At 41.9% G+C, this 26,543-nt stretch overlaps 1 protein-coding gene and 1 long non-coding RNA gene across 6 annotated transcripts in view; both read left to right on the plus strand.

Annotated features, from left to right (window-relative positions):
* TWSG1 (twisted gastrulation BMP signaling modulator 1) overlaps positions 1-16,978 on the plus strand; it is a 34,321-nt gene extending 17,343 nt beyond the window's left edge. For 2 of the 3 annotated variants that reach the window (XM_060170621.1, XM_060170622.1), the window contains exons 3-5: positions 4,099-4,198; positions 12,537-12,803; positions 14,285-16,978. In XM_060170621.1, coding sequence (XP_060026604.1) covers positions 4,099-4,198; positions 12,537-12,803; positions 14,285-14,466 — 549 coding nt within the window. In that variant the 3' untranslated portion in view covers positions 14,467-16,978. The remainder of the gene's footprint in view (positions 1-4,098; positions 4,199-12,536; positions 12,804-14,284) is intronic. The other variant, XM_060170623.1, reaches the window with a different exon arrangement.
* Positions 16,979-17,506: 528 nt separating this feature from the next.
* LOC132503911 (uncharacterized) lies at positions 17,507-26,307 on the plus strand. 3 transcript variants are annotated; one of them, XR_009534664.1, is made up of 4 exons: positions 17,507-17,620; positions 18,139-18,305; positions 20,744-20,858; positions 23,216-26,307. It is a non-coding gene; the product is annotated as an uncharacterized LOC132503911 (long non-coding RNA). The 3 variants fall into 3 exon arrangements; XR_009534665.1 differs by lacking the exon at positions 23,216-26,307 and adding an exon at positions 21,173-21,694; XR_009534663.1 differs by lacking the exon at positions 23,216-26,307 and having other exon boundaries at positions 20,744-21,694.
* Positions 26,308-26,543: the final 236 nt, after the last annotated feature.

The raw sequence follows: 26,543 nt of genomic DNA on the forward strand, positions 1-26,543 counted from the left end.
GACTCAGCGGCCATGGCTCACGGACCCAGCCGCTCCGCGGCACGTGGGATCCTCCCGCACCGGGGCACGAACCCGTGTCCCCCTCATCGGCAAGCGGACTCTTAACCACTGCGCCACCAGGGAAGCCCTGTTTGGTACTTTTTGAAGCTTATTTACTCTCTGAAATCTCATAATTTATGAAATCAAATTGACTTTATTAAGACAGATTTTTCATTCTATTTTGTAGTAAGATGGAAAGAAAATATTAGTTGGCATCCAACCAGTTTTAGCAGTAATTTTTACCAATGAAGTCTTAACCTGGATTTTTGTCTGTTTAATGGTACAGTAATAAAGCCTGTGTTTCAGTCATTTCTCCCATGTCTCGGCTTCCTAGAGCTTCTCACTTTGTATTCTATCAGTAAATTAAAAGTCATTAAGCATGTTACTTCAGTGCATTGTTCTGTCACACTGACATGTAAAAGTACAGGATACGCATCTATTAAGAGGGTGTGAAATACATTTAATCTTAAGGGGTAGATAAGGCAAGTTCAAGTACCTTTTAATAGTCTGAGTTTTAACCGTCCATTAGTTAGCCGTCATCTGATGTTATCGTCCACCCTTTCATTCCAGTTTAAAACACCTCACAAAAACCTGACACTAAAGGTAGAATGAATGCTTTAAAGACTCAGATTTCTCTAATGTCCATTAAATCGACATTCATTTTAAAATTATTTAGCATAATATACAGTAATTCATTTAACAGGCTACCATTTGAAAGCTGTGATAGGAAAAAGGAGAGACTTATTCTTTGAATAAGTTTGTTACTTTCCTAATATGTTTCTCCTGAGCTATGTAGATAATGTAAATTTACACAAGATAGTAAAGGAATATTTTCTATGGATAATGTAAACTAAAATTTTAAAAAAACTTTATTTCTTGTGACTAAGTTGCAACCTTTTTAAAACTTAAGAACAGGGCTTCCTTGGTGGCGCAGTGGTTGAGAGTCCGCCTGCCGATGCAGGGGACACGGGTTCGTGCCCCGGTCCGGGAAGATCCCACATGCTGCGGAGCGGCTGGGTCGGTGAGCCATGGCCGCTGAGCCTGCGCGTCCGGAGCCTGTGCTCCGCAACGGGAGAAGCCACAACAGTGAGAGGCCCGTATACCACAAAAACAAAACAAAACAAAACTTAAGAACAGAAAGTATCAATATCCTTAACTCTGATGGTATTTTTTTAAAAATGTGTACTAAGAAAATGTTCTCTCACTCCAAAGACGACAGACAGGTTTTTATGGAGCAACAAGTCACAACATACAGCTTTGGCAGCTCTGTTTTTCTAAATTTCCAAGTAAGTTTGAGTTGGTGTGAATCAGGCATCACCAGTTTTATGATGAAGCACCTGTACTTCTCAGGAAGGCCATGCCCTTTTAGTCCCTCTCTTTCCATCAGGCCTAGCAAGGTTGCTCAAGGTGTGCATTACATGCATGTGGCCCGAGTATAGAATTCCATGGTACTAAAATATTATAATTTACATATATTAGGTCACAGCTATATACTGACATCAAACTAATGAATTAGAGCATAGCACAAGTGTTTTTTTTTTTTTTTTTTTTTTGGCCATGCCACACAGCTTGCGGGATTTTAGTTCCCTGACCAGTGATCAAACCTGGGCCCCCTGCAGTGGATTGTGGCGTCTTAACCACTGGACCACCAGGGAATTCCCAGCAAGTGTTGATTCTTGAAAGTGCTGTGTAATTGTGTAATAGCTAGGGGACTTTTTGCGAAAAGAAATTAAATGTCAGTGTTGCTATATCTGATAAGGGGTTAATATCCAAAATATATAAAGAACTCATACAACTCAATAGCAAAAAAAAAATAGAATCCAATTTAAAAATGGGCAAAGGACCTAAATAGACATTTTTTCAAAGAAGATATATGAATGGCTAACAGGTACATGAAAAGATGCTCAATATCGTTAATCATCAGGAAAGTGCAAATCAAAACTACACTGTGCTATCACATCACACCTGTTGGAACGGCCATGATGGTCATCATTAAAAAGATAAGAGATAGCAAGTGTGGTAGGGGTGTAGAGAGAAGGGAACCCTTGTGCACTGTTGATGGGAATGTAATTTGGTGTAGCCACTGTGGAAGACATTTTGGAGGTTCCTCAAAAAATCAAAAATAGAACCATCACATGATCTGGCAATTCCACTTCTGGGGATATATTCAAAGGAAGCAAAAACCTAACTCCAAAAGGTATCTGCACCCCCATGATCATAGCAGCATTACTTACAATAGCCAAAATATGGAAACAACCTAAGTTTCCATTGGTGCATAAATGGATGAAGAAGTTGTGGTATATGTATATAATGGAATACTCTTCAGCCATAAAAAATGAGGAAATCCTACCATTTGCAACAACATGGATGGACCTTGAAGGAACTATGCTAAGTGAAATAAAAGCAAAAAATCCCCAACAAACTCATGGAAAAGGAAATCATACTTGTGGTTACCAGAAATGGGGTCATGGGGAGGGGAAATTGGAGGAAGGCGGTCAGCAGGTACAAACTTGCAGTTATAAGATAAGTACTAGGGCTGTAATGTACCACATGATGACTGCAGTTACTACTGCTATATGATGTATAGGAACGTTGTTAAGAGAGTAGACCCTAAGAGTTCTCATCACAAGGAGAAATATTTTTTCTTTTCTTTTTATTTTATCTATATGAGATGATGGATGTTAACTAAACCTATTGTAATCATTTCACAATAAATGTAAATCAAACCATCATGCTGTACACCTTAGACAGTGATGTATGTCAATTATTTCTCACTAAAACTGGAAAAATATCAGTTTGCAAAAAATTATGTCATATTAGAATGATTGATTATCTCCAGTCGTCTAGAAACATAATAAGATGAATTTAATAGGGATAAATATTATGTGCATATTTAACTTTTTTAAAAAATATATAATATCTCATCAACCAGGGAAAGCCAACTGAGCCGTGTGGCCACGGAATTTCCCTTTAGGTTGGGTTTGTTTAGCAGTGACTCTCTGGTGGCCAGGGGAGGGGCAGAGGGAAGGCTAAAGGAATTACCTTGAAGCTTCATGTACAAAGCAAGCCATGTTAATTAGTTTTCGTGCAGTAACAAACCATCCCAAAGCTTCCTGACTTGAAACAATAACTGTTTATTTTGCTCTTGTTTCTGTGGGTCAGCAATTTGGCCTCTATCAGCTGGGTGGGTTTTCTGGGCTCATTCTTGTGTCTGTTGTCAGCTGCTGAGTTGGTTGGAGGCTGGCCGAACTGGGATGGCTTCAAGATGGACGGACTTGTCCATGTGGCCCTCTCCCAGGCTTCACATGGCAGCTGGGCAAAGTTCTAAGAGAACAAGTGGAAACACTCCAGACCTCTTGAGGCCCAGACTCAGAACTGACACTAAACCACTTCCACCAAATTCTGTTGGTCAGAGCAAGTTTCATGATCACTTCCATTCAAGGGGTCTGGAAATAGACCCTGTCTCTTGATCAGAGGAGCTGCAAAGAGGGTGACATGGGGAGGGGAAGAATCACTGCCTTCTTTGTAAACAGACTGCCACGCCAAGCACACTGTTTCAATATATTGTAGATCAATGAAAATAGTTTTTAAAACATGCTTTTATTCACACTTTACATATTGAGAAACCACAACTCCCACTACAGGTCGGCTGGCCATGCATTTAGATTAATTTGGACAGTGAATCTAATAGCTGGAAAGTAAGTTTTGTTCTTATGCTGAATTATTTGTTGAGGTAGTATGGGGGGTAAAGTTATGGGTTATAAAGTAAAATGTTTTCATTTTGTTTCAAAATAAGATAAAAGGATCCAAAATGTGTTTTCTGAATGTGTCCAAAAGAAAATCTAAATCTACTTAGATCTAGTAGTACTTAAATGTAAATCTATCTACCTTGTAGATATTTATGTTCCTACAAATAGTTAATGATGTTGAATAAAAAAATTGTGCCAAGAGTAAATTACTATAAACGTAAATATTATGGAGTTTTTATGCTGCAGAAAATTAACAATTTTAAATATAGTTATTTGGAATTTAAAATTTGAACATTTGTCTCATTTCTAGGAGCTCTGCCAGTGCCGACCTGGAGAAGGAAATTGTTCCTGCTGTAAGGAGTGTATGCTGTGTCTTGGGACGCTTTGGGATGAGTGCTGTGACTGTGTTGGTAAGTTGACATACAGTAAAATTTCTTAATATTTCACATCACAGAATACTTTAACAGACTTTAAATAATATAAATGTATTTTTTGTGCCTAGACTAGGTTTTTTATAAGATACTGTAGGTGTATAGAACAATATATTATTGCATTTGCTTGTATTTAATAGTATTTACATATATATGTATTTTTATAGAAAAGGTCTGGGAGGAAATTAAAAGCTCTTATTCTTGGGAAGTAGGAGTGGAGGAACAAACAGGGTTTTTTTACTTTTTCATTTTTATACTGTTGATATATGTATGTTTTTAAAAGCCATGCAAATTAAATTAGATTAATTTATTTTTTTTAATGAGAGGGGTCAGGGCGGGGGTGGTTTCGGGGGGAGTCGGGCTTGGCAGAGAGCAGAGTTGTTTGTTTGTTTGTTTGTTTGTTTTTCTTTTGTCTGCACATGTGGGATCTTAGTCCCCAACCAGGGGTTGAACCCGTGCCCCCTGCAGTGGAAGCGTGGAGTCTTAACCACTGGACTGCCAGGGAAATCCCCTGTTGATATTTTTTTATAAGAAGTATGTGGTATTGTCACAAGTAAAAATAGGTACTTAGCATAATAAAACTAGACTATCTTCATTTATATACGACTTCATTACAAAGATCCTTGAGAAACCAAAAGCTGTTTTAAGGGCTTTCTGAGGAACAGTCTCTAAGATGTATTACGTAAAAAAAAAAGCAAGGTGCAAGAGTATGTTTATAGAATGCTATCGTTTGCGTTTTGGAAAGAAAATTTACGTGGACAGACTGTTGCTGGGAGAAACACTCATCCTCTCTCTGACCAGTTAACTCTTTAACCCTTTAAAACTGCAGTTCAGCTGTCCCCTTTTCTCGGAATCCTTCCTCATTTGACTGAGATAGGATCCTCTGTGCTATAAAGAGAATCTGTTTCTCTTTTCTGATTTTCTCTTAAGAGTAACAGCCGTAGCTCATTCATCTTTGCTGTCCAGCATATTCCTCAAATCCTGTGGTTTTTAGATCTAGATCTCTACCTTCAGGCTTTGTTTTGGGTATGTGTGTGTTTGTTTTGTTTTTACTTTTCCAGATGTACACAAAAATAGAGAGCACAGTGAACTACTATGTACCTGCGCCCCAGCATCAAGGCCATACCTGTTCCACCCGTCATCTATGTGTCTGTCCCTGCCTTTTTTGGTTGGATGACTATAAAGTAAATAAATAGTTTTACTACAACTCCAATAACTACTTTAGTTATTCATCTCAAAAAAAGAGTAAATTTCCTTACATAACACAGTGTCAGTACCACATGATTAACATGATTAACAATACTTCCTCAGCATCTAATACCCGGTCCTACTCAGATTGCCCTAGCTGCCTAAAGGTTGTTTATAGTTGTTTTAGTCAAAGCAAGATCCAACAGAGTCCACTTAGTATATTTAATTGTTAGATTTCTTTTATTGTTCCTCCTCCCCTCATCACCTTTTAAAATTCCATTGACTTGTTGTAGGAACTAGTGAGTTGTGATGGAAAACATGCCACTTTCTGGATTTGCCTGATTGCTTCCTGTGGTTATTTAACTTGTTACCCTGTCCTCTCTGTCTCCTGTAGGTCTAAAGGCTGATCGGACTCAGGTTTAGTTTTGGGAGGTGGGGTGCAGTGTACTGTGTCCCCATTAATAATATCTTGTCATCCCGCTTTCAGTGTTGCTAAAATTGGTGGGTGGGTTCAGATGGTGAAGGTTTGACGACTTCATGGTGAGTCCCCACCAGTCTTCCACCCAGTGGTTCCACCCATGGCTTTTTTATATATATTTGGCGTTTTAATCAGTTGTTGTCATTATTATTATTTTTTGCTCAAATTGTCCCATCTTTGGTTAGTAGGAGCCTCTTCAACTTGGCTCTTGAGTCTTTCTGACATGACTTCTGTCATCTTTGTTGGTTTCAAACAGGCTGTCCCGGGCTCATCTTATAAATATATATCATATACATCTTATACATTTATATCTGTTGTACAAAACATTCACTTGTTACATAAAACATTAATGCATCTTGTTTTTTCTTTTTTCTTAATTGAATGTTCTGGAATTTCTTCCACATTAATATCATTTTTTGGTAGCTACCTAAAGCCCTGTTGTCGGCAGTAACACTTTATATACTCATTCATCCCTAGGTGGACATGTAGTTGCTTCCAGTCTTGTACCATTACAAATAATAGTATGATGAATAACCTCGTATAGATAGTCAGTTCTGTTTAATATTGCTAGATGTTGTCAAATTCTCCTTCCAAAGGGGTTTATCATTTGCATTCCCACCAATGAGGCACATCTCTTCATCTCCACCGGTATCACCCTAAACCAATTCTCCAGCAGATTTTGACTGGACTTGGAAACACTGTATTTTGATGGATTTTGAACTTCTTCCACTCTCCTTCAGAAACTCCAACTCCTTTAAAACACATTTTATTGGATTTTTCCATCTCTTATCCGTCCCTTTGCCTGTTATCTTTGTATCCTCAGTCACTTCCCCCTCATTTATTAATAGCTTCAGTACCTGAATCAACGTCTCACTTCCACCACTAGACCCACTTGCCCCTTTCGACGGTTCCAATGTGTGCATTGAAGATCCACCCTGGCCTTTTGTCCTAGGCCTCCTTAGTGATGATGGTTTTTAAATCCACCCCACCGTCATTTACCCAACCCATAGGTTGGTGCTTAATTCCCCTCTTTCCTCACATCCAACATCCAGTTCAAACCAAACGATCCTCTGTTGCACTTTTAAAATATGACGTGTGAGAGGCACATTTTAAAGATGTAATAGGGGATTGATCAAACAAGATAGGGCAGAAGACCAAGAAAGAGGAAAACATGGGTTGAAGGAAACAATAGCTTTAACCAGGAGTTAAGGATGGTTGTAGAATGATAACTGTTCTTTCATATGATGGTCAGTCAGGTGCAGCCATAGAGGAGACACAGGAGAAGCTGAGGAAACAGCTTTCGTCATGCTCCCAGGTCTCAAGGAGGGATCACTGCATGCCACGCAGGGTCCCAGGGGAAGCGCCGGGTTTTGGTCAAGTGGGAAAGACAGGAGCAGAGGAAAGTGTTGGCAGTCTTCTTTTGGGGTTTCTGCAGGAAAGGCAGGGTGGGGCAGGGCAAGCAGTGTAGAAGTGGCTAGTCTGAATAATTTTGGTGGACTCTAAGCTGTAGGGGTGGTCCCTAGTTGTCTGGTACATGGCCCCAGGATGGGGAAGGCAGAGGAATATATTGCCTCCCGGGATGTACTGGCCAGAGAGAGGAGGTCTGGCTCTGCATTGGTTAGCTTGCTGGATCCAAGAATTGCCTACCCCAGGAGGGGCAGGCTCTCTCCCACCAGAAAGGCTTTTTCTGTATTATACAGAAGATTTAAAGCATCAATGATACAGAGACCTAGGAGACAACTAGCCTGACCAAAGCAAGAAGTGAGGGTTCTGAGGAGCTTATCTCTGAGAAGGAACTGAGTTCCACAGGATATCAAGCATGTACTTTAGAAGCAGAATGATTTTTCAAGATATGCTGAAAGTTTATGTATGGTCCTCAAGAAAAGAAACTTCCAAGCATAGAAATTCCAAGAAAAAACAAAAGTTCAACAAGAAAATATTAGTCCATAAAGGAATTAAATATAGCAGTTCGTTTTCTATTATGAAAATTTTCACACATACACAGAAGTGGAGAGAATAGCATGATGATTCCTATATACCTGTCACCTACTTCAGCAGTTGTCAAGAATATGCCACCTTTGTTTCATCTATCCTTTTTCATTCCTTTCTCTTTCTTTGTGTGAAAGTGTTTAAAAAGCAAGTAACATTGTGGTAACCTAAATGGGAGGAGAGTCCAAAAGGAAGGGGATATCCATATGTGTATGGCTGATTCATTTTGTTGTGCAATGGAGGCTAACACAACATTGTAAAACAACCATACTCCAATAAAAATTAATTTGACAAAAAAAGCAAGGTAGGGGCTTCCCTGGTGGCGCAGTGGTTGGGAGTCCGCTTGCCGATGCAGGGGACGCGGGTTCGTGCCTCGGTCCGGGAAGATCCCACATGCCGCGGAGCGGCTGGGCCTGTGAGCCATGGCCACTGGGCCTGCGTGTCCGGAGCCTGTGCTCCGCAACGGGAGAGGCCACAGCAGTGAGAGGCCCGCGTACCACAAAAAAAAAAAAAAAAAAAGCAAGTTAGAAACAGTAAATAATTTTTACTCCTGCATTTTTCAATATCAATCTCTAAAGTAAATACAGACACTTGCCTTTTTAATCATAATGCCTTATGACACCTAACAAAATTAACAATAATTTCTTTGTTTAATCTAAAATTCAGTTCATGATCACGTTTCTCCTGATTTCTCAAAAGTGTGTGTATAATTAATTTGTTCAAGTGGATCCAGACAAGGTCCTTGTGTTATATCTGGTTGCTGCGTCTGAGTCCTCCTTTAATCCAGACTGGCCCCCTCTTTTTTTTCTCATGCCATTTGACATACTGAAGAAATAGTATCAGTTTTCCTGTAGAATATCCCACATTCAGGAATTGACTGTTTGCTTCCTTGAGATACCATTTAACCGTATTTCCAGTAATTTGGAGCTAATTATGAAAGTTTGGTTAGATTCAGGTTTAATCATTTTTTGCCAAGAAGACCTCATAGGTAATGGTTTTCAATATTTTGTGGAGTTCAAAGAAAAGTTCATTTCATCTTGAAATTAGAAATATTTTCCTTTGGTTGTGTGACATTGGACAAGGAAATTCTATCACAGTATCTGTTCTGCAGTCAGCAGTGTTCATGGGGTCATGTGAAGATAGCTGCTGTTTGCTGGTTTTCAACGTTCAGAATCAGTTTTTAATAAGACAAGAAGATTTCATTATGCGTAGGCAACAGAATGTGTAATAGTTATAAAATTTGTTGATGTCACAGGAGAAGTTGGGTAGGGAACGTGGAAAGGGCAACAGTATCCTTATCTGCAAATGAGGGAATGAAGCAATGTGGAATAAAAGTGAGAAGTTTAAGTGTATTTAAGATTACAAAAGAAACAAATAATAGTATTAGAATAATATAATTATTAGAAATACGGGAGAGAGATGGGGTTAGTATAAATGAACTTAATCTTCATTTTTCATGTAAGAAGATTAATAGGCAATGTCTATGGTTGTTTTTACTGCTAGTTATACATTAATCATTTTTACTTAAATTCTTTTAGCAGTAACCACCAGAGAAACTTAGAACAGACTTTAAAAGTAGCTGTGTATGGGGAGTGCAGTTTCGGGTGGGAGGAGGGGAAAGGAATGCTCTTTTCATTGTAAGCTCCTCTGGACTCTGTTGTTGCTGTCTAACCAGCACACTAAAAGAAAGGAATAACTCTTTTTCCCCTTAGTCTTAATTTCTACCCTTAAAATGTGGTTTCATTGAGTAAATTCTAACTTGACATATCCTTAGTTTTCAAATGTATGATGAAACAGGTCAGATTTATAAAAGAATTAAGCACAGATTTTAAAACCCCTTCGTATTTAGTTGTTGTAGACCAAGAACACAATAGTCATGAATTCTGGCTCACTGAAAGAAGTCGCATCGGGATTCTGGGCGCTTAAAGGATTTGAGATGCTTGCCTTTTCAGTTGTTGCCATTTGTTTCCTGGTTTTTGGCCTCCCAGGCTGTCATGTGCAGAGCCAATTTCTTGAAAAATTTTAATATAATTAGTATGTAAATTTTGGTAGTGAAACAATGCCACAAAGGAACAAACTTTCTCAAGAAAATGATAATGAAGAGAAGTGAGAGCTTCCAAAATAAACTTTATAGTCAACTAAACAAAAGCTCCCTAACAATGATAAGCTTCAGGGCAGTGGTGAGATGCTTCCCAGAAAGGTTTAAATTATGGGTGGTTAGTAACTCCAACCAGAAAGTGATCCATTTTACATAGTGAAAATGGACAACTAAAGAATTTCCACAAAATTGAAAAGGTTACTTTTACTGAGCAGGATAACTTCCACACTTCATTCGAAGAGCAGATTCCATGGTTCACCACCCTTGAAAGAATGCAGAACCTGAAGAGTGCTTTAGTGTGGAAATAGAAACAGAATCCGCTTGCCTAGGAGAACCTCTAGTGATGACCTCTGGACAAGAGCCTAATTAAAAAGAGCAGATAGATAAAAATTTTATAATGATACCATGGAAACATATTACCTAGCAACTGTTTACTTCAGGCTTCCTGGTTTTAATGCAGTGTATTGAGATTTAAATGAAAAATGCTTTTGGCCTAAGTTTGTTAAATGCACAAAACTCCAAAAAAGTTTGTTGTTTTTTTTTTTTTTATGTAATGGAATCCCAGGATATGAGCACTGAAGTTTTTTCAAAGCCTCAGTAGATGTTGAGTTTAGCTCTTCTAACAGTTGGACTCGTTTCTTCGCCCTTTCCTCTCTAATTACTAGTTCTTATTCATTATAGAGTCTGGCAGAAGAATATATTATGTATGTTTGCATAAAATAAGTATTCTAAGTATTATTTGCTTTTCAGTGGCACTTAAAGATTATTTCTAGAATGTGATTATTAGAGCAGTGGACACAAAATCAGGCTGAATCATAATCTTGTCTCTAATCCTAGATTATATAACATTGGACAAATTATTTAACTAATCTGGACCTTTTTCCTCTTTTGTGAGTAAAGGAGTCCGATTTGACCATTGAATCTGTGATTCTGTCACACAATCTAAATCATAAAAGTTGAGGTATATTGAAAGATATTACAAATGGTATGCACAACCTGTTATCCTCAGCTCTTGCCTTGTTCCTTAAACTAACAAAATGTGGAACACACATGAGAGAGTTTTTCCTTTTCCCTAAATTTATAAAGTACAGGAATTTATAAATTTGGTATAACTTTTCAAACTCTTAATGTGAGGAAAAGGAAAAACTTCATATTAGACCTAGTAGTTGCTAAACGAAAATGAAACATAATTTAGCTTTTAAAAGTAAAATGTTCACAAAAGGAAATCCAGAGGGTTCTGTTTCAGTTATTATTGCTAGTAAACAACCTACCCCAAAACATAGTGGTTTAACACAGTAGTAATCATTTAGTTAGCTCACAGAACTGCATTTTGGGCGAGGTTCTTTGGGGTCGCTCCTTTCTGCTCCACGCAGTGTCAACCAGGACAGCTCGAAGGCTGGGGCTCATTAAACATTTCCACAGCTCTCTCCTTTAGAGAAAAACTCCTTGGAAAAGTTTTCTATAGTGACTAATTCTCTTCTGCTGTTTTCTCTTTTAAAAATATTTTTTTTAATAATTCATTTTGAAACAATTCAAATGTAGGGAAAATTTGCCAAAAGGGTAAAAAGACTCCCCAGTTATTAACATTTTATTGCATTTCCTCCGTTGCTTGGTACCTCTGGCTCTCGCCCTCTCCCTCCCCCCTGCCCAACACACACACACACTCGCACACTCATGGGCACACACTCCCATGAAACTCTTTTTTTGAAACTTTAGAATAAAAGCAAGCTTTACACACAATGTCCCATCACTGCTAAACAACCTTGATCTGGGCACATTGGTGTCTGCCAGATTTTTCCATATTAAAGTCACCATTAACCCCTTTGTAATTGATTAGTATTTTGTAGAGTTTTCCAAGAGTACATCAGTATGCTCCTCATCCAACCTCTACCCACCAGCCTTAGCATCCATTGACAACTCCCATCTGATCAAACACCTCTATGATGATTGCCAAATGGTGCTTTACTCTTTCCTTCGTTTCGTCTACATTTATCCTTTGGCACTCTGCTAAAAGGAAGAGCTTTCCCTTCTCTTCCATTTTTTTATTCTTTTATTTATAATATAAGGACTCATCAATCCCTATTTTATTCATAGGGTGGTAATCCATTACTATCACTATTTATTTTAATGTTAAAATTGTCAGTTTGGCCAGTGGGAGCCCCTTCAGGTTGCCTCCTGTGTTGTTTTGATGTGTTCCATCATTCATTGATCACTTCCTTACTTTCTGGCACAGAAAGGTGTTCCAGGGTCATTTCGGATGTTCCCTAACCCAGCCCTGGAGTCAGTCTTTCCCCCAAGGAGCTCTGCTCCTCTTAGCCAAGGATAGGTATTTAGAAAACAAGATCTGGGCACTTGGTGTGCTCAGTGCTACTAGGGTGTCAGTGCCTCTAGGCCCTCTCAGCAAAAAACCTAGGAAGGTATCTATGTACAGTGTTAGAAGGCACCTGATTTTAATATGTTGGAGCTTGGATTGCAAGGCAGTACCTAAGAATATCTCATGACAGTCAGTGAGAAAAAGAAATTTTATTCTCTTTGCCTTCCTCGCCACCTCCCCCCCCCCCCAGGTATGTGTAATCCTCGAAACTACAGTGACACGCCTCCAACTTCAAAGAGCACAGTGGAGGAGCTTCATGAACCCATCCCTTCTCTCTTCCGGGCACTCACAGAAGGAGACACTCAGTTGAACTGGAACATTGTTTCCTTCCCTGTTGCAGAAGAACTTTCACATCATGAGAATCTTGTTTCATTTTTAGAAACTGTGAACCAGCCACACCACCAAAATGTGTCTGTTCCCAGCAATAATGTTCATGCACCTTATTCCAGTGACAAAGGTAACTGCCAAAGTTGGCTTTTTCTCTCTTGCCCCCCTCACTTTCTCTGTGGTCTGTGAAGCCTATATTAACACTATCTTTTAGAGCAGCTTTTTGGTTTTGAGTGTGTATGGTCTTAAGTAAGTTCTGGACTTTAATAACCCCAATCCCTGAGTAAACAAGGAGGAGTTGTTCTCACAACTCCTTCAGACTTCTGGTGATAGAAGTTCTGTTGGAAAATAGATAACCAGGTTCTAATTTTGATATTTATTTGCATTATGCTTTCATTGTTCTTGTCATGAGATAGCAACAAGGCTGCTTACCTTATGCAGAGTTGTTCATCGTCAGGTAACATCCAGAGTGTCCTAGGAGGTAAGGTTTCTATAATAGCATTAGTGCCACGAATGCTGCCAGGTCATCAGCTGAATTTGTTAATGAGCAAGTTGGTATTACATTCACCTCATTTCCAAGTGTAGCCTTACCCCAGGCAGTGCTCTGCAAATGAGTGCTGTTGGTCAGAAGGGACACTGAATGAGAGAGTGACGTGTACAACTTGGAGAAGCATGTTAAGGAACATTTATTAGTGAACACAGGTCATACCTTAACTTTGGAATGTAAAAGGCATGTAATTTTCATAATGTCTGTGATGTTTTCAAATTAAAGGCTCCACACAATTTCACTGTGGAAGAATAAGACAATTATGAATATTGCAGTTATTTCTTAAAATATGAGATGAGTTATATATAAACAGTATAATTTGTGCTTTTTTATTTGGCTTTTTTGTTGTGCCCTCCATTACAACCCTGTCTATAAAGTCGTATGAACTTTGGCCATCAATAGTAAAAGCAAAACAGCTTTTGTTGATAAAGAATAAGAATCCTTATTTCCTCTCAGGTTAAAGTACTTTATAAGACAAATTATAAATCTTGGGAAACATCAGAAATGTACCGAAATGTGTTTGCTACCACTTTCCCGTTATTAAAATGTAAATAATCAACATGCTAGATATTAAATAATTCATAAATTTTTCTCAAAGGTTATTCAAATTCATGATCTAATAAGCAGGAAGCTAATTCCTAGAAACACCACCCAGGATAATTTCTAATAGCTAATGCTGAATTGTGCCACATTGCTAATCACATTGCATCATTTGAATTATTTTATTGTAAATTCTCAGTATAAATTTAGAACAGTGTTTTTCAAACTTGTTTTAGCTGGAGAATTCTCTCCTTATGGAAATCTTATCAGAAATGCCCAGATCCAAGTATGACATCTGAGGAAGTGGTGAAGGAAGCCCTTTGTGTCCGAGCTGGAGTGGGAAACTCCCTTCTCAATGTGATTAACAGATGTGATCTTTTTTCCCCACACCTCACCTGTTGTCCTGGGCAGACTAGCAGCAAGAGAGCTAAGATAAATAACTGTTAATAATATTCAGCTAAGTGTTAAAGCCTTTCCTGCTTTTCCTACTTATTGTGCTAAAATCTTAATCTTTTATTTTTCAGAACACATGTGTACTGTGGTTTATTTTGATGACTGCATGTCCATACATCAGTGTAAAATATCCTGCGAGTCCATGGGGGCATCCAAATATCGCTGGTTCCATAACGCCTGCTGTGAGTGCATTGGTCCAGAGTGTATCGACTACGGTAGTAAAACTGTCAAATGTATGAACTGCATGTTTTAGAGAAGGAAATGGTATGCACACCAAAGCAATTTAGTCAAGGGTATGAAAAGCTATTCAGTGATGTCTACTGGTTGCACCCGAATGCCAGCAGGTTGGGAAGATGTGAAGAGTTTGGATTGAGTTACTTCTAAAGTATGACAAATCCGGGATTGTGTTAAATTATGTTTATAACTGCTCTTATTGATCTTACTGCCCGCTGGTAGCGATAAACCCTTTCTTCTAAACACATGTACAGCTTTGATCACGTGAGAAGCAAGTGCGTAGAGAACACCTTGAGAGAGGAGAGGTTTCTAACACAAAGCCTGGTGTCATTTTCTTGTCACATTCCAGAAGCCTTTTGTGTCGAAGGTTTACAGCATGTTAACATAGGTTATGATTTCTTCATTGTACTACTCCTAGGACACTGGGTTTTTAGAGTTGTTTGCCATTTTTCACTGTGCCTGGTATTATTTACCTGTTCTATAAGTAGGGTAGATATCCAAATATATCACCCTGTGTTCTCACCAAAAAATCACCATAAAAAGCTTAATTTCAGACCTCTTTATGTTGGTTTTAGAAGGTAAACGCTTACAGTATTTTACAATTTAAAACACTTCCGTAGCCGAATCCACCCTACGCTACACATACCGACAAAGCTGTAGGGAAAGTTTCTCCTCCTCCTCCATCCCCGGCCCAAAGTACTGCTGTAGGTAGTGATGAAGCATCTTTACCAAGAATTGCAGGGCACACCTATGAGGCTCTGTGAAATACACTGCTAGGGTATATAAGAAGGGAGAGCTTTCCTCTGACTTAAGGTACCAGCTTAAATAGCTCCAGGAAAGGGAAACCACTGCCAACCGGACTCCAGGGAAATTTTATGGAAATGGCAGGGCTGTGGCTAGCTGGACAGTGGGGATGAGGCTGCTCAGGCTTCGCGCCACGTTCTCCAGTGGACGGGTGGTTGGAGGGGATAAAGCAGAGAGTTCCAGGAATGAACGGGGAGGGTTGAAAATACCCGGTATTCTAGTGGAAGCAAACTTAAAACTACTTACATTCATTACGTTGTTATTTTGTAATCTTTCCTTTAGGTTTGTATATAGATCAGGTGTTCTTGTTAAACAAGGGTTATCACACAGTAGGAGGTTAAGACTGTGAACTGCCACCCACCCCCGCAAAATTCCCTGTTCAAGATGACATTAACTCTAAACACACTTCAGAACATTTGGGCAGCTTTTTATATAATGTTTCAATGAAGATAAGTTTAAATAGTATGTGCCTTCGTGGTAATAAAATCTCCATCTTCAAGCATGAACCTGAAACGTACATATTTATATTCAGAGACTCTTAGCTTTACAGAATTACTAATTTCTCAAATAGTATGTATTTGAACTCTAAGTAACTTTTAGGAATACCTCTTTGTATATCTAAATACTGTAGTATATAAAAATGAATAATGCTCTTTGTATTCATTATCTGGACAATGGTTAGTTACAAGATCATATGTAATATTATGATTATCATAAAATGTAAAGACTTGACACCTTTTCTGCTCTTTCAGATAACTCTAATGAACACTCAAGGTACTTTAGCATTTTAAAAAGTTGAAATTTAGCTCATGGATGTATTTTTTGGATGGGAAAACATTGGGATGTCCTTTTCTTTTACCTAGAATGCCTTTTTTTATGAGTGCCTTGAAAACAAACATTAGCTCCCTTTCTTCATTAATACCTATAAAACTGAAGGTTTTCTTGAACTTACGAAATAATTTTAAGAAGTCTGCAGCCAGCTGCTTCATTTCAACTTTGCTGTTTTTCAGACTCATTTATACTTAGGAATAGAGGAATGCTTTTGTGTTTATTGACAACATACTTAATGTTTCCATAAATATGTCAACAGACTTTTTTAAACTGCATTTATCTTCCTTTTTAGGTATTCATTATTAAATTTTAAAATGTAGTATCTCTTGTTGGGAGAATAATTTCTTGAACCATGTTATGTTTTAACTGATTTTTCTTTCCTCTATTTCTCCAAATAGAAATTATCCCTAAATATAATGGTAAGTTGTATATTCAAATTTTACTTAATTTTTTGTCTTATGAAGGGGTTAAAAGAAAGTGTTCGCCTAAACGATTCCATTTCCAGTTCTATAATGTACTTCAGGTTTTGAATAACAATATTTTTACAAATTAAAAGTATAACATTTGGGAAACTGATAGCCCCACTAAAATTTAGACCTTCTATTACCATTCCAAGCACAATTCACTTCTATACTGAAGCTCTGATTTAAAAAAAAAAAAAAATTAATCAAAAGTTAGGTTACCTTTCTTATAACTGGATCCAAAACATTAAATCTTAAGTCTGTAGGTATTATAAAAACCATATACAAAAGGTTCTTTCCTCTAGTAAGACATGTCCTTGCTTGTTGGTTTTCCTGTTTCCCCCATAACATCTAATTATTACTGAAACTGTACTCATAACAGTGGCACCAAATCAAATGATAATTCAAATGCAATGTCTTTGTTTACAGAGATGCTATAAAAGAGAGGCCTTCATTTAGAAATATGATTTCTAAAGTTTCAGAAAACAAAATTGATAAAATGTTAGAATATTTGAATAACTATTTATAAATCAGAATAACATCAAAACGGAGAAAAGGAACTAAGACTTCTGAAAAATGAGGTAAATATAAATAAGCCACATATTTAAAGTTTGTTTTTAATAAAATCTTCGTTGAAGATTTTTTAATCTATTCTGCATTCCCAAGACTTTATGTTTATTGTATTTTACATGATCTACAATATATAAAATTATGTATTTTTTTCTTTGGTTGTTCCTATAAACAAAAAAGTATTTTAATAAAAAATTAAAATGAGTGTGCCATGTTTTTGTTAACTTCGGCATAACAAACCAAAATAAGTTTGCCGTTTCTGTCTAGTGAGGTTATTGTTCAAGGGATCAGCCCAGGCATGCCTCCTCTCTGGACGTCCCTACAGAGTCTGCTGAAACAAACGATCTTTCACAGTTTGCTCTCTGTTTTTTCGTGGGCTTTATTCCAATATGGGGAAACCTTTGAAATGAAATACGTACCTTCTCCTTGCTTGCTCTGTGGGCCTTGTGATGCCAGCCAGCCTCACGAGAACTTCCTGGTGGTGGAAGGAGTCACTGAGAGAACAAGGTGGGAAGAGACTCCCGGCCGTTCCGCACTGACTCTCAAAGGGCAGTGTTACTGGAATTGAAAGCCCTCAGCTGTACACTCGTGAAATCAGTGTTATTTCACAGAATGTTTTGACATCCTAGTGGAGGGGGGATCTGGAGAGGGGAAAGTTCAAGAGGACAGGTTCCCCGCCTGAGTGACTTCAGGGATGATGGACCTGAGGGGTAGATTAGTTTCAAGAACGATAGTTCACTTGAGTTGGAAAGATGTTCTTTCCGAATGGTGGGCAGTCGTGTGGAGCCGAGGGGAGAGAGGGTCAGAGTTGGGGGTGGAGGGTGTCTCTGAGCTTGAGGAGTGAGCAGGGGCCAGACCATGGGCAGGCTGGTGCCCATGCCCGTCAGCTCCGCCCCCGGCGTTTTAGTCCATGGAGCCGGTGGGCACGCCTGCAGCCTGTGGTTTAGGAGTTACGGCTTTGAGCCCTTAGAGATTTTTCCTAACCAACAGAAAATAAATTCATTTTACATCTTTTTATTTTGAAGTCTGTGCTGGAAGGATGGAGGCAGCAACAGCTGCAAGGTCTGGCTTGTGAGATGAGAACCCTCAGTGCAGAAGCAAAGACAGAAGAGACCCCTGCCCTCCCCCCGGCATGCTGTGACTCGCAGAAGGAAGCTGGGAAAAATGCAGAAATGCCCTCATTTGACTGAAGGTAGCACAAAAGTTAGACACAGTCACCACTGCAGTATCTTTACAGCAGAAAGGATTATATTTCCTGCCCTCTCCGCTTACTGCTTCACACTGAAGTCGGGGTGGTCCTGTCCCAGGCGGATAGCAAGGCCTCTGTGCTCCTTTGCCCCAGAGGGTTGAGTTGCCCAGTAGGAGGTAGGCACACAGACAACCTGCTTTTGTTTTCCAGAAGCCTTACCTGCTCCCAGGGATTCTGCTGGGGGAAGGGGAGAGAGTGAGCGCCTTGGCAGCCTGAGAGTGAAGAGAGGGCCTCGGAAGAGGCCTGGACCTCCCTGGCCGCGGGGCGGTGCCAGCCTCCACTCTCCCTGGACGAGGCTGGAGCCCTGGGCGGGCCCGCAGCTCACACAGGGGGCCGGGCTCCTGAGCCTGCAGGTGCCTCTTTCTCGAGGTTTCAGCTTAGGGATGTGAGCAGCCCAGCCCTGGTTGTCCAGGGCACCCACACTGGCCCCTAGGGCTCTGTGAGATGCAGGACAGGTGACCGCCTCTCAGGCAAACGTTGGATGCTCTGGGGCTCAGAGTCAGACTTTGATTTAAAGAAGTAAGGAGATGTGACACGTTGTGCCCCGGGTTTATGGCCTCTCAGCCGCAGCCCTGGCAGCCTCGCTGCTCACACTACCTTCTCTCCTTCCTCCAACCGCCCACCCCCACCGCTGGCCCTGCCCCCTCAGCAGCACAACAGGTTCACTCCACCCTTGGGTTTTGCAGGAGCTCTTTCCTCTGCTGCACCAGCTCTTTGTGCAGATTTCAGTTCCTTGTTCTGACTCAGGTCTCAGCTCAGATACCATCTCCACCACCATTTCTAAAGCAGCAGCCCCTGCCTGTGACCCCCATCCTGTTCCAGTTTTTTAATAGGCGGTGACCCCCCAAAGTGTCTACCAGCCTCTTGTTAATCATCTCTTCTCCTCAACTAGCGTTGGAAGCCCATGAGGGAGGGGCCTTATTTCTCTGTTCATTGCTGCCCTAAACACAGTCCCCTGCACCCTGGAGGGCAGCACAGACTGTGTTATGCATGAATGAACTCAGCAGATCCTATCAGATTTCTGCTTGAAACGGTGGCTCCCCGTTGGACTCAGATAAAGGCCCAGCTCCTCAGCAGGCTCTCAGGCCCGCAGTCTGGTCCTGCTCACCCCACCAGGCCCGCCTCAGGCCTCCTCATCTCACCCTGAAACAACAGAAAATCTGCACGCTAAAACATTTAAGTACCTGCAATTTTTCATTCGAGGTCAGGCAGTTAATATTCTGTACTTGCCTGACATGGGGAAAGTTCTTACTAATGTAATTTAGTAAATCAGTCAAGAAATAGTCCTTTAGCCAAAGTATGAAAAGAACTTTTCTGAAAGCCGATTTGACTCTCAAGCACGTGATATATTTTCTGAGGATAAAAAGATGTGCTTTGAGTTTTAATAAAGGGCATTATAAACATTCATCAACAAGGACTTATTCCTCAATTGCTGTATGTTGTACTGTCTGTTATTTTAAGCTTATTCATAATTCACAAAAGGGTAATGCAGTAATAATTTGTTATAATTTTTAATTTCCTGTATCCAGATAGATAGTAGGTGCTAAATGTGGGCAGCCAAAAAATTTAAGAACTTTGTTAGATCCAATACTTTGGCTGCAGGGAACTCAGGAAAACAGGTTATTTATTTTTACGTCCTTGGTGTCAAGTACAAGCACCTATGTTGAATGTTCCTTCTGAGTCTGATCTTGTATTCCCTGCCTTTGGACAAAGTTCAGGATCGTGTTCTATATTTCTCTTAACGATTTTGGTTTTGCCTCTTGTTTAAGTGACCTTTCCCCCTGGATTGTATCTGGAGATCTTCTTCCAGATACTGCTAGTAGATTCTTCAGGTTTGGGGTTTTTTTAAGAAAATAAATTGGAGTATTGGTAATTAAACTTTTGAAACTCATGCCTATGGGTATTTGGGGAATAAAGCACGTACTGGTAGAATTGATGGCTGAGCTGGTCTGGGGCACAGACCCTCGCTGACAGGAAGCAGCAGCGTTTCTGAGTGTTTTCGCCAAGGACTTTATTCTGAGGGCCCCTCAGCGTGTGTATGAGTCGGACGGTCAAGGACATCGGCGGTCAGTAAGGCAGCGGTGATACCACAGGTGGTTGTAGTAGCCAGAGATTTTGCCGGAGGAGCGTTCCAATGCGTTTAATTCCAGCGGTTGAACTTTTTATGTCTGGTTCACTCGTGGTGGCCCATTTCCACCTATGTTTTGTCCTTTTGGAGGAAAAGCTTGTGTGCATTCCCAGGAGACTTGGGTTGCTGGGGAGATTTTCGTTTGCTTCTGCAGCTGCTCCAGGGGGCTACCAACCGAGAAACCCTAGAACTATGTATGATATTCTACAATGTGCTTAAAACAGTAAAAGTTTATGTTCACATTTGCTTGTAGACAAATACAATATCTGGAGGGATTCACAGGAAGGTGGAAACCTTGGCCGCCTCTGGGCGGGCAAACGAGAGGCTGAAGGGCAGCGTGGGAAGGAGACCGTGTCATCACCTGAACTGTGAGCCATGAGCATGAGTTTACCTTTTCAAAAAATACATAACTAAAACTTCAGTTTCAAAAAAGACACGAACAGAAGTATTTTTCCTTAAAAAGTCAATTTTGTAGCACCCCAAAGCTGGGTCCCTCTCAGTGACTAGCTACCCAGTCTCTGGTAAACATGCTAACTAACATATGACGGAGACAAAATTGTGTGCCACGGAGAGTCTTGATAGTAACTGAAAACCCCCAAACTGTTGATCTAGTCACATTTTTTGATGGATGGACAATGACATATATTCAGTTCTCAAATTCTAATAAATTTCTTCCAAACAGGATCTAAGATTTGAGCGATAAGATTTTAGGACAGATAGTCCTGCGACTCTGTGTCTTTTCCTACCTGGGATTTACTTCTTCGTCCTTATAAAGGACTTGAAGAGTGTAAAGTGAGGCCACAGTATTCATTTAAACAGCCACGTCTCAACTTCCTTAAACTAATGAGAACCAACAAAAACATCAGCAAGAAACTCCAAACCTCGACTTTAAAATCCCATGAGAATGCTCTTGAAGAAGAATGTATTTGTGATTGAGTAAAGCACACTGACCTAGGACTGGCCTCGGCTGCCACGTTTACCGTCTGTGAAACTACTGCCTTCGGGGCTTTTCTCCATTCCCTGTTCCTCCTGCCCTGATGGTGGGGCCTCCATGACATTCTTGAGTTGGAATGTCTTCGCTCGTGCCAGTTTATGAAGAGTTCAGTACACTTGGCAGGACCCGGTGACCCGGGGGAGGAGGAAGCACCAGAGTATGATCGTTCGAAGGTAATTGTTAATTTATTAAAGCAAACCGTGCCTCTCAGAGTGTCTACAGCCCTCCTTTTGTGAGTTGTCTGAGTCGACCTACCCGATTTCCTCCCAGGGACCTTCTGACACGAGTGCAGACCTCGGAACATAGAGCTCGTTCCAGAAGGCCCTGGAGCACAGACTCTCAAGGGATTCCTGGGCCCTGGCAGGAGGCCAGGCAGGCTCCTGCTCCAGGCTCCAGAAATGGATCAGACCCCTTGAAGGAACACATTCTCTTATTGATCAGGAATCTTGAATGAAGTTGAAGAGGTGCAGGTGTTCGGCAACTCTGGAGACGAAATTCAAACTGCAGAGCCCCTGCCTTCCCCTCCGCTGCCCAGGGATGTGGGCTGCTGGGGGCCCCGTCCGCCATGCAGGTCACCTACAGCCCTGTCTTTGTGCCCAAGGCTCTCCCATTCTTTTTCTCTCTTTGATTTCTAGATGAAAAGAAAAACAAACATCCACTGAAAATAGGGGAAAGGAGAAAACAATTATGCATTTACTGCTTGATTTTCCTGATAATAATGGATTCGCAAAATGGATGGGAAAAAAAAAACCCATGATTCGATCATTTCTCAAATTCATATATTTCTCTTGAGAAATGGGTGCACTGAGTAGACAGGCCTGGCAGTCAGGGCTGGGGCTCTTCTGGATGCTTTCAAGGCCAAGCTAAATGCAGAGCAAGGCAGCGGCAGGAAGCTGGCCTCACAGCACGCTCTGCTGGCCTCTCTGGTGCGTGAGGGGGCATCTACCTGCCAGGTCCGGAGCCTGCGGGTGATGACTGCCCTCCGGGGGTGGTGCCACGGCACCATGCGGAGTTGCACCCCCCCCATCATCCATGTTATAGTTAGGTTAACGTGTGTGCATTATCTGAGCACACCTGGAATTGCCCCACCGGTCACAGCGCTCAGAGGCCAAGTCACAGTAACCTCGGGACCTGGGTCCCTTGCTGGCTGGACCAGGGAGCACGGGTGTCCCAAAGCAGCCTGCTTCCCAGCAGCCGGTCTGATGGTGAGGTGGACCTCATGATGTGGACCTCGGCTCTTCTCTCCCGGGTGTGGGGACCAGGAGCTGCTCAAAGAACGGTGGCTCGCGGTGGGGCCTGACCGACAGAATGACGTCAGGAGGACCAGCATGGCCCGATGGGTCCTGTGCACGCCGGAATTGTGAAGGGACAGAAAAGGGTGTAGCAGGCTGGCCAGTCCGAAGGCATAGCAAAGCCTCCATGGCACAGGCTCTGGGCCTGCCTGAATCCAGAATGATCTCAGCCCCATGTTTTTGGCTTTTCCTGTATCCTTGTGTGGGTGTTTCCTTGCAACGAACCAATTTTCTTGAGAAATTTCAGTGAGTCTTTGTTCTTCACAGCCCCAAATCCCAAGTAATCCAGTGTTCTCCTAGTATTTTTTCTCTACCCAGATGTACCTGTGTACTTTTTCTTACAAAACCAGATCAGTGAAATGCTGTCTCTTTAAACTTGACAATATATTGTGAGAATTCTCATAAATATCACTAAAACTTCGTAGAATTTCCTCACCAGGTACCCAGACTTCTGAATAGCTGTCATCACACAGCGAAGTCCGGTCCGCTGCCCTCCTACTGGAAAGCGTCTGCCACAGAAACCCAGCACCCAGTTGGGTGAAGTTGGCCCCCCCGAGCCCATCCAGCCCCGGTCCTGGCCACGCCTGGCCCGCCTTCCCCGGGCCTCCGAGACTTCTAGCAACAGTTCTCACTGTCTCTGGCCAAAACCAATTTTTCAAGAGCAGAAACATATTGGAACTGTCAAAAGAACATGAAATGAAAAAAAAAAAAACAAAACATGAAATGAGCCACAGAAAAGCATGAAGCATAACTTAAACAGTTCTACTTGTTCTGTGACATTTTAAAAAGAGCAAATCTGTCATCAAGGTAAAAAACTGAAACGGAAGCCGAGCACTTTGGTATCAGGTGCTTCACATGGTGAAGATGGCCCTAAAGCCAAACCATCTCAGTGGGCTGTCAAGTGACATGGGTCTTTCAAACAACAGGCGGTCACCCTCTGCCCATGCCTCTCCTGCCCCAGGGCCTTTGAACATCTGCTTCTGTAGCACCTTTGGTGGCAGGTGCACCTCCCAGGTGCCTTGGTGTCCCTGAAGCCTGGGACCCAAGAACCCTAATGCAGGGCGCCCCAGGGCCCCCTCAGACTCCGCCTGGCGGCTCTGTCTGTCCCGCGAGCCCTCGGCACAAGCTGTGTGGTGGCCTCTTCCCCGGCCACCATTGACCTGGGCCGAGCTCCGTCCTGATCCCTGCACTTGTGGGTTGCGGCCAGCATCGCTAAATGCCAAGATGCTGTCACCACCGGCACACTAAATGCCAAGATACCGTCACCACCGGCACTGGTGCTCATCCATGTTTGTTCCTGACCCTTGTCCCTCTGGGATCTCTCTAGGGTCATCCAGAAGATTGGAGAAAACAAAGAAACCTCAAGGCTGTTGTGCTGGCTTTGTCCTCGGCTGTGTGTTTTAGGGACACGGCAGGAGAAAAAGAAAAGTTGCTCACTCCCCACTGTCTGCATCTGCACAGCATCCTGGTGCTCACACGGGTCACACAACTGTCAAAACTCACCCCAAAAAAACAACAACAAAAAACAAACCAAAAAAAACTCATCCTGCTGAACACTGAACGCCTGTGCATGTGGCTGTGTTCTTTATACCTTAAATTTTTTCAATAAAAAAGTGAAACCAGAGAGTAGCGCCACATAATATCCTGCCTAATAATATGAGGAGAGGATGCAAATAAATCAGCCTTTCCCCTGGGCTCCCTGAGTCGGCCGTTGGGTCCTGTGTCCCATCCCGCCTCTCCCATCTCTCACTTGGCTGACGTGCAGCCCGCCGGCTGCTCCTTCCGCCTCTGCTCCTCACACCTTCAACCCATCCTCCTCATGGCACACCCCAGGACCTTTGTACAATGGAAATATTTCCAAACTTCTCCTGGCTTAAAATCCACAGTCACGTCTCATCTGCTCCCTAGAGGATAACATCCAAGCTCCTAACGGTGCACCACCCACCTCCGTGAGTGGCCCTTGCCCACCTTGCTAGCCTCTGCTCTCACCCCTGCCTGGCTCCCATTTTGTGCTCCAGAAACTAAACTGCTTCCAATTCCCCACATGCCCTGCTTGCCTCCTGCCGGAAATGCCCTTTCCAAAACCACCAAATTAGAACTGGTGCCGGGAGAAACACACACTGTGCTTATGGGCTTCCAAAACAGCGGTCAGGTTTTATATTTTCACCTTGAATCAGGACAGGTACCCAGTTTCACCTGTGAGCCAGATGTGATGTGAAGATGGTGCCCCAGGCGGGGGTCTCAGGCCGTCTTTTAAGCCCCAGCTTTGCCCTTGACCGAATGCACGTCCTGCCCGGGTCACTGAGCAGGTCTGAATCTCATTCCCTTTTATGTAAAACCAGGGTTACAAGCACCCGCTGTAAAGGAGGAGGAACCCATGAACTGTTGGATGCAGCGAACTCTATAAACTTTTCAGAGACGCACAAATGGCAGCTTAAGGCGAGCTGCCTGCCGTGAGCACGGGGCAGGAGCAGAGCCCACAGTGGGGCCTTAGTGACGTTTTGTCAGATGGGTTCTGTTCGAGAATCCTGGGAAGAATTGTCTGTGGCTGGCTCTGGCATGTGAAACACTCTACTGGCTGCTCCATCAAACGCCGTAAGGATTCCTTCTCCAAGGGCATATTTCAGAACCTGGAGCGTCTGACCCCAGTTATGGGTCATGGTAATGCCCATCACACAGACACAGTGTGCTCCAGCATAGACAGGCTGTGGGAAAAATTTAGGGCACACGGACAGAGCGCTGGACACAAGAGAACCAGATTCTGAGCCCTCCTCTGTCACCAGCTCGACCTCCTGGTCTCAATTCCCTCACCTCCCAGGGCTCCACAAAACTAGTGCTAAGGGCCCTTCTAGTTCTTACATTCTGTGTGTGGCCGAGGTAAAGGTGCAAAATGGGTGCTTTAGAACTGAGTTTTGATTAGCATCTGTCTTTAGGTGACTCCAGGATCAATCGAGCCACAAATATTAACTGATCTACAATTATAGTCCAATCTGGCCATTCTCACCATCAATGAAATATACTGAGCTCAGTCTACCAGTTCGTATGCTGATTTCTTAGGTGAAATCTCCTTTTCGTAGGACTAAGAGGTCCTCCGTTTAAAAGGAATTAGTTAGAAACAGTTACAGTCTTTGCCTCTGGGGAATGGGGCTTGACTGGAGGGGGACAGGGAAGCATCATGTCAGATCTTCTGGACTTTGCTTTCTACCTTCTGAATTTTGTGTTTTCTGTTTATACCAGTGGTTCTTTAAAATAGTCACATAAGTAGTTACTGATGAAGTGACTCTGTATTCGGGACTTGCAGGGTGGGGGGATGAAATGGGACCGGCCATGTATGGAGAACTATTGGATGGGTGATGGCTACTCGGGGAGTTCCTTATACTGTTTTCTCTACCTTTGGGTATGTTTGAAATGTCCCGTAATGAAAATTTTAAATAGTAAACATTTCAATTTGTTGAAAAGCACACTAATGTCATAAACTGCAAGATTTTGCATTATTCCACCTTTTCCTTGAAAATTTTGTTATTGTAATAAAAACACACAAAAAATTCCTTGTAATGAATCAGCTAAATTATTCCATGAGGAATTAGAGTGAGAAACCAGGGATGAGACTAGAGTCAGAGGCCAGCCCCCACTGTAGATGAAATTTTGCATCCCCCCCAAATATATATGTTGAAATCCTAACCCCCGACTTGATGGTGCTGGAGGGGGTGCTTTGGGAGCTGATTAGGTCATGAGGGTGGGGCCCTCATGAACGGGGTTAGTGCCCT

Source organism: Lagenorhynchus albirostris, chromosome 14 (assembly GCF_949774975.1).
Source record: "Lagenorhynchus albirostris chromosome 14, mLagAlb1.1, whole genome shotgun sequence".
NCBI classification, from domain to species: Eukaryota; Metazoa; Chordata; class Mammalia; order Artiodactyla; family Delphinidae; genus Lagenorhynchus; species Lagenorhynchus albirostris.